General features: G+C 35.4%; 1 protein-coding gene across 1 annotated transcript; it reads left to right on the forward strand.

Annotated features, from left to right (window-relative positions):
- The first annotated feature begins 358 nt into the window (after positions 1-358).
- Positions 359-2,386, forward strand: LOC135142837 (T-complex protein 1 subunit beta). The gene is made up of 3 exons (XM_064074613.1): positions 359-466; positions 628-937; positions 994-2,386. Exons 1-3 carry the CDS (start codon positions 464-466, stop codon positions 2,283-2,285), a joined length of 1,605 nt encoding a protein of 534 aa, XP_063930683.1. The 5' UTR covers positions 359-463; the 3' UTR covers positions 2,286-2,386.
- The last annotated feature ends 4,938 nt before the right edge of the window (positions 2,387-7,324 follow it).

A 7,324-nucleotide genomic window follows, 5' to 3' on the forward strand; every position in this document is an offset into this window, starting at 1 on the left:
TCAACTACCGCTACCAACCGCGTTCGGCGTAAAGTACTAGACGACAGGGCTATCAACTTGACTTTTTATCGAGTGGTTCCGTAGAAATGACCGCTACTGTACAACAAAAGTTGAACATCAAAGTTACTATTGCATTTGGCGTTGTGAATTTTGCCGCCTTGTTGTGATAGTGATCGCTACTTGTGGTTTGTCGTGACCACTGAGTCGTGACGCAGAGTTTGTAAAAATGCAATGAATTTTTTATTGAAAAATGCAGTAACAGATTTCCCGAAAACTTGAGCTACGACTTATTTAAATCCCGTTTATGGAAATTCGATTTTCCGATATTGCTGTTTTAGTAACTTTCATATCGTGTGTGTGGCAGCGCCCGATTTTTTTAGACGTTTGACAGTTGATCACGAAACCGCACTCCTTTCGCAAAAATTCTAAATAAAACCGTGAAAACAACGCAAATCAACCCAAAATGGTAAGCAAACCCTTTTTAGCAATCATTTGACCATTTTCACCACCCATAAACCCACTACGACGCACTTTTATCCAGAAAAATCCAAACTTCTAACCAGGTGTGTCATGCTCCCTGGACCGGCAAACCCACGTGCCTTTTTTCACACTTTTTGTAAATTATAGGTGTCTTTAAACCCCGTCCGTGTGCTGAAACACGAAGCCGAGGAGGAAAAGGCGGAAATCGCGCGTCTTTCCAGCTTCGTGGGGGCCATCGCCATCGGAGACCTAGTCAAAAGCACCCTGGGCCCCAAAGGCATGGACAAAATCCTGGTTTCCAGCGGCAGGAACGCGGGGCAGGTCGAAGTCACCAACGACGGAGCGACGATTCTCAAAGCCGTGGGGGTCGACAACCCCGCTGCGAAAATCTTAGTCGATATGTCGAAAGTGCAGGACGATGAAGTGGGCGACGGGACTACGTCAGTCACAGTTTTAGGTAACAAAGTCGTCGCAATTGCTATTTTAAATGTATTGATTAATCGCTAATTATAGCGTCTGAGCTTCTCAAAGAGGCCGAACGCCTCATTGACCAGAAAATCCACCCCCAGACCATCATCGCCGGCTGGCGTAAAGCCGTCGACGTGGCCCGCAAAGCCCTCCGGGACACCTCGCTCGACCACAGCGACAACAACGAGAAATTCCGTGAAGATCTGATGAACATAGCTCGTACTACTCTAAGCTCGAAAATCCTCTCTCAACACAAAGAGCACTTCGCCAAGCTCGCCGTCGACGCGGTCGTGCGTTTGAAGGGCTCCGGAGATCTGCAAGCCATCCAACTCATCAAAAAGTCGGGAGGAACTCTGGAGGAGTCCTTCCTGGACGAGGGTTTCCTGTTGGACAAAAAACCAGGCGTCCACCAGCCGAAGCGGGTCGAAAACGCCAAGATTTTAATCGCCAACACCCCCATGGACACCGACAAGATCAAAGTGTTCGGCTCGCACATCAAAGTCGACTCCATGGCGAAAATCGCCGAGCTGGAAGCCGCCGAAAAGGAGAAAATGAAAGACAAAGTTAACAAAATCCTCAAACACAACGCCAACGTTTTTATCAATAGGCAGTTGATTTATAATTATCCTGAGCAGCTTTTTGCTGACGCTGGTGTGATGGCGATCGAGCATGCCGACTTTGACGGGATCGAGCGTCTGGCTTTGGTTACAGGTGGCGAAATCGTGTCTACGTTCGACAACCCTGATTTGGTTAGATTGGGGAAATGCGATTTGATTGAACAGGTTATGATCGGCGAAGATATTTTGTTGCGTTTCAGTGGGGTCCCCCTGGGCGAGGCTTGCACTGTCGTGATTCGGGGGGCCACCCAGCAAATCGTCGACGAAGCCGACAGGTCTCTGCATGACGCTCTTTGTGTGTTGGCGGCCACAGTCAAGGAGACTCGAATTGTCTATGGAGGGGGCTGCAGCGAGACTCTGATGGCCGTCGCTGTGAGCAAAGCCGCCGCCAATACGCCGGGGAAGGAGGCGGTGGCCATGGAGGCCTTCGCCAGGGCGCTGTTGCAGCTGCCGACGATCATAGGCGACAATGCTGGGTATGACTCAGCTCAGTTGATTAGCGAGTTGAAGGCGGCGCATTATAGTGGGAATGTGACCGCGGGGCTGAACATGGAGGCGGGAGAAGTGGGGGATATGAAGGCGTTGGGGATCACGGAGTCGTTCGTCGTGAAGAGGCAGGTCTTGCTTTCGGCGGCTGAGGCAGCCGAGATGATTCTGAGAGTGGATAATATTATTAAGGCGGCGCCGAGGAGGAGAGTGGAAGATAGAGGGCACTGCTAGGAAGTTTCGAGTTTAGGTTTTAATGTATTGCATTTTAATAGCTCGCGTTTAATTTTGTTTGTATTGACACGAATAATGAATAATAAATAACTCAGTATTTATTTTTTGGTGTTGTTTTTGCGGTTTTTATGGTTGTGGCTTGATGCGGGGTTTTTGACCCAGGCTGAGCGAGCAACAGGTTCTGACTAGGTTTTCCGCGAAAAAAAAATTTGTGAGTTTCTAAGATTTGGTTTTATGTGGATATTTCAAGGATATATAATAAAAGCGACAAAAAAACGAAAAAAAAAGAGGACAAAAAACTGTCAGAAAATGCCAACAAAGAGACCACAAAAAAGAATGACATTAAGGTCCAAGAAATCACCCAAAAAAAAAATAAGTCATAAGAAAAAAGGAAACAAAAAGTGACACAAAATGGTAACAAAAAAACGATAAAAAATGTGGGTCAAAAAAGTGACCAAAAAAAATCGACAATAGAAGGTAACAAAAAAGCGATTAAAAAAGGGAATCAAAAAAAGGTAATGAAAAAGGACTTAAAAAACAGGCAAAAAATTATTTAAAAAAGACAAAAAGAGGTATAAAAATAAAAATACATTAAAAAAGGAAATAAAATGATGTCAAAAAAGCGATAAAAAAGAGGTTAAAAAAGCGGCCAAAAAAAGATCAACAATAAAAGGTGCCAAAAAAATTCTATACAATACAAAGATCGGAGAGGTCAAAAAAGACTGTTAAAAGATAAGGAAATCAGCAGAAAAAGACCAAAATTTACCAAAAAAAACCCTCAAAAAAAGAAAGGTGACAAAAAACTACAAAAAAACGAGTAAAAATACACAAAAAAGTGCTAAAAAAAAACGATAACAAGGGGACAAAAAAAAGGGTAGAAAAAAAAAACAAAAAAGGAACGATAAAGAAAGGGACCAATTAAAGGCAACAAGAAGGGACAAAAACAACAAAAAAAAACTAAAAAAAGAGCGATTTAAAAAGAGCAAAAGTCTAAAAAACAATCAAAAAGGGGGATAGAAAGACAAAAAAATGGAAAAAATACTATGAAAAAAAAAGTGATAAAAATATTATATGAAAAATGACAAAAAGTGACAAAAGTACAAATAAAACGTATAAAAATTTAGAAAAAAGCAACCAAAAAAGCGATAAACAAAAGGACCAAAAAAGGCAATAAGAAGAGATAAAAAACGATAACAAAGCAACCAAAAAAGGGACAAAAAATAACAAAGAAATGTCAAAAAAGGAAAGAAAAATCCTAAAAAAGATAAAAAACCAATTAGAGGCAATAAGAAGAGGCAAAAACAACAAAAAGATACAAAAAAGTGATTAAAAAGGAAAACATTTAAAAAACAACCAAAAAAGGGATCAAAAAACCAAAAAAAAAGGAAAAAAGTACTATGAAAATAAAGGAAATAAAAAATGAGACCAAATGGTGGTAAAAAAGGGGGATTAAAAAAACAACCAAAAAAAGTGATAAAAATACTGCAAATATGTATGAAAAATGAAAAAGTGACACAAAATTCCAACAAAAAAAAGGAAAGGCGATAGAAACGGAGACAAAAAACTACACAAAAAAGTCATAAAAAAGCCCATAAAGAGGGGGGGACCAAAAAATAACAAAAGAGAGTCATAAAAAGGGGAGCAAAATTCTAAAAAAGATTAAAACGGACACAAAAGGGGCAATTATTAAGAAGGGACAAAAACAACAAAAAGCTACTAAAAGAGAGCGATTAAAAAGGGAAAAAATCTAAAATAAAACAAGCAGAGTCATAGAAAAAGACAAAAAAAGGAAAAAACACTATGAAAAAAGAGGATTAAACGACGACCAAAAAAAGGAATACGATGTGAAAAATGAAAAAAAGTGACTCAAAAGTACAAAAAACGAATAAAAATACACAAAAAAGTGAGCAAAAAAACGATAAACAAGGCGACTAAAAAAGGCAATAGGAACAGACCCAAAAAAAAAAACAAAAAAACGATAAGAAGGTGACCAAAGGGACAAAAAATAACAAAGGAATGTCAAAAAAAAGGGAAGAACAATCCTATAAAAGACAAAAACTACAAAAGGAGCGATAAAGAAAGGAACCAATTAAAGGCAATAAGAAGGGACAAAAACAACCAAAAGATACAAAAAAGAGTGATTAAAAAGGGAAGAAATCTAAAAAACAACCAAAAAAGCATAAAAAACCACAAAAAGAAAAAAATACAATCGAAATCAAAATGCGACAAAATGGTGGTAAAAAAGCGATAAAAAGGGGGATTAAAAAAACAACAAAATAAGTGATAAAAATACTACATATATGAAAAATGAAAAAAAGTGACACAAAATTCCAACAAAAAAAAAAGCGATAGAAACGGCGACAAAAAACTACAAAAAACTAAGTAAAAATACACAAAAAGTGACAAAAAAAATCATAAACGGGGGGGGGATCAAAAAGGCAATAATAAGAGACCGAAAAATAACAAAAAAAGCGATGACAAAGGAACCTAAAAAGGAACAAAAAATCAAACAAGAGTCATAAAAAAGGGGAGAAAAATCCTAAAAAAGATTAAAAAAAGACAAAAGGAGCGGTACTGAAAGGGGACAATTAAAAGCAATAAGAAGGAACAAAAACAAAAAGTTACAAAAACAGAGCGATTGAAAAGGGAAAAAATCTAAAATAAAACAACCAAAAAAAGTCATAAAAAACGAAAAAAAAGGAGAAATAATACGAAAAAAAAAAAGGAAATAAAAAATAAGACAAAATGGCGGTAAAAAAGGGATGAAAAAGAAGGTTAAAAGACGACCAAAAAAGTGATAAAAATACAATGTGAAAAAAAAGTGACACAAAAGTACAGAAAAACGAATAAAAAATAAAAATACAGAAAAAGTGATCAAAAACGCGATAAACAAGAGGACTAAAAAAATAACAAAAAAGAGATCACAAGGCGACCAAAAAAAGGACAAAAAAATGTTATAAAAAACGGAAATAATCCTAAAAAAGATATAAAAACTACAAAAGCAGTGATAAAGAAAAGAATCAATGAAAGGCAACAAAAAGATATAAAAAAAAGAGTGTAAAAAATTTTTAAAAAAAAACAACCAAAAAATGGATACAAAAAAAAGGAAAAAATACTATGTATGAAAATAACGAAAATAAAAAATGAGATGAAATGGTAAAAAAGAGATGAAAAGGGGAATTAAAAAAACAACCAAAAAAAAGTGATAAAAATACCATAAGAAAAATGAAAAAAAGGGACATAAAATTCCAACAAAAAAAAAGAAAGGCGATGGAAACGGTAAGAAAAAACTGATAAAAATATAAAAAAGTGACCAAAAAGGCGATAAACAAGGACACCAAAAAAGGCAACAAGGAGAGACCAAAAAAAACATGAAAAGCGATAACAAGGGGACCAAAAAAGGGACAAAAAAAATTACAAGAGTAATAAAAAAGACGGGAAATCCTAAAAAAGATTAAAAAAACATAGACGGAGCGATAAAGAAAGGAACAAAAAAAAGACGATTAAAAAGGAAAAGAGATCTAAAAAACAACAAAAAAAAGTGAAAGAAAAAGACAAAAAAGGGAAAAATACTACGTAAAAAAGGAAATAAAAAATGAAACAAAATGGTGATAAAAAAGGTATGAAAAAAGGGGGATTAAAAAACAAAAAAAAGTGACACAAAATTCCAAAAAAAAGGAAGGTGACAAAAAACTACAAAAAAGGAGTAAAAAATACACAAAAAGTGACCAAAAAAGGTACAAAAATATAATAAAAGTCATAAAAAAGGGGGAAAACGCTAAAAAAGATAAAAAAAGAAACAGAAGGAGCGATAAAGACCAATTAAAAGCAATAAGAAAGGACAAAAGCCGCAAAAAGCTACAAAAAACAGAGCGATTAAAAACGGAAAAAATCTTAAAATCAAAAGAAGCCATAAAAAAGACAAAATCTCGGTAAAAGGAATAAAAAGAGATTTAAAAAACAACAAAAAAAGTGATAAAATACCAAGTATATGAAAAATGAAAAAGTGACACAAAATTCCGACAAAAAGAGAAAAATGCGACAAAAACGGTGACAAGAAGTTACAAAAAGAAACAAAAAACTTGAAAGTGACCAAAAAACGACGGTAATGATAAAAGAGACCCAAGAGGTAAAAAGCACAGAAAAAAGGGTCAAAAAACTACAAAAACGCAACCACAAATGAAGATCCATGTCATAGTTTCATAACAAATAAGTATTAATATATCATAATTTAACCGTAAAGCGTTTTCCTGCGAACACAAAGTTATTAAAAACAAATCAATTTGGTTAAACTTTGTTAAATTAACCCCGAAAATGTGGTTTCCCGGTCAAAATATGAAAAATAATTTTGGCAATTTCATCTTAACTTAAACAAATTTTTGGTAAATTTTGGAGAACGATTGAAGAGTTGCCCTATCAAAACGGATAGTTTTGCCCAAGAATCTTAATTCTGTCAAATGTTCTTTAAATTATACAAAATAACACCTACCTGCATCTGTGATTTATATATCCGATCCATCTTGAGTTTTTACACTTGGTATTCAGATCTGAGTGAATAAAATCAAAATTTTGTAAGTATGTACCTACGTTTTGCAATAATTTAACTTTGAAATTGTAAAAACCGAATGCTGTGAAACCTTAGAAATACTTAATCAAAATGTTATCTGTCATCTTGCAATTCTCGAAATTTATGAGTGTTTTTGGGAAAAAAAACTAAGTCTGGTTAATTAATTAATCAGTCCTCTCATTTTTGCTCAGGAAACACAATCAATCAAATTTCATTTTCTTTTAACCGTTCATGGTTGTAATTTGAACGTGCTATTAGTCGAATTCTTTTGAAGTATAAACATAAACAGTTGAAGTTAAGTACTGTACTGTACTGACAAACTGAGAATATCCATATTTTTCCAGTGGCGTGTTATTTACGCCACTAACTGACTTCATGGGCTTGATTTGACCAATAATCAGACTTTGTAACCCAGCCTGAGCGAGCAGCACGTCCTCACCCAACGCTACCTAGGTTAAAAAAAAACCAAACA

This window comes from Zophobas morio, unplaced genomic scaffold (genome assembly GCF_036711695.1).
Source record: "Zophobas morio isolate AGI-343-1 ecotype UQ-CSIRO unplaced genomic scaffold, CSIRO_AGI_Zmor_V1 ptg000054l, whole genome shotgun sequence".
NCBI classification, from domain to species: domain Eukaryota; kingdom Metazoa; phylum Arthropoda; class Insecta; order Coleoptera; family Tenebrionidae; genus Zophobas; species Zophobas morio.

What these genes read in the sequence shown, in the direction of transcription:
- LOC135142837 (XM_064074613.1), top strand. An exon ending in TACGTCAGTCACAGTTTTAG is followed by an intron (nt 938 to 993) that starts GTAACAAAGTCG and finishes CGCTAATTATAG; the next exon opens with CGTCTGAGCTTCTCAAAGAG.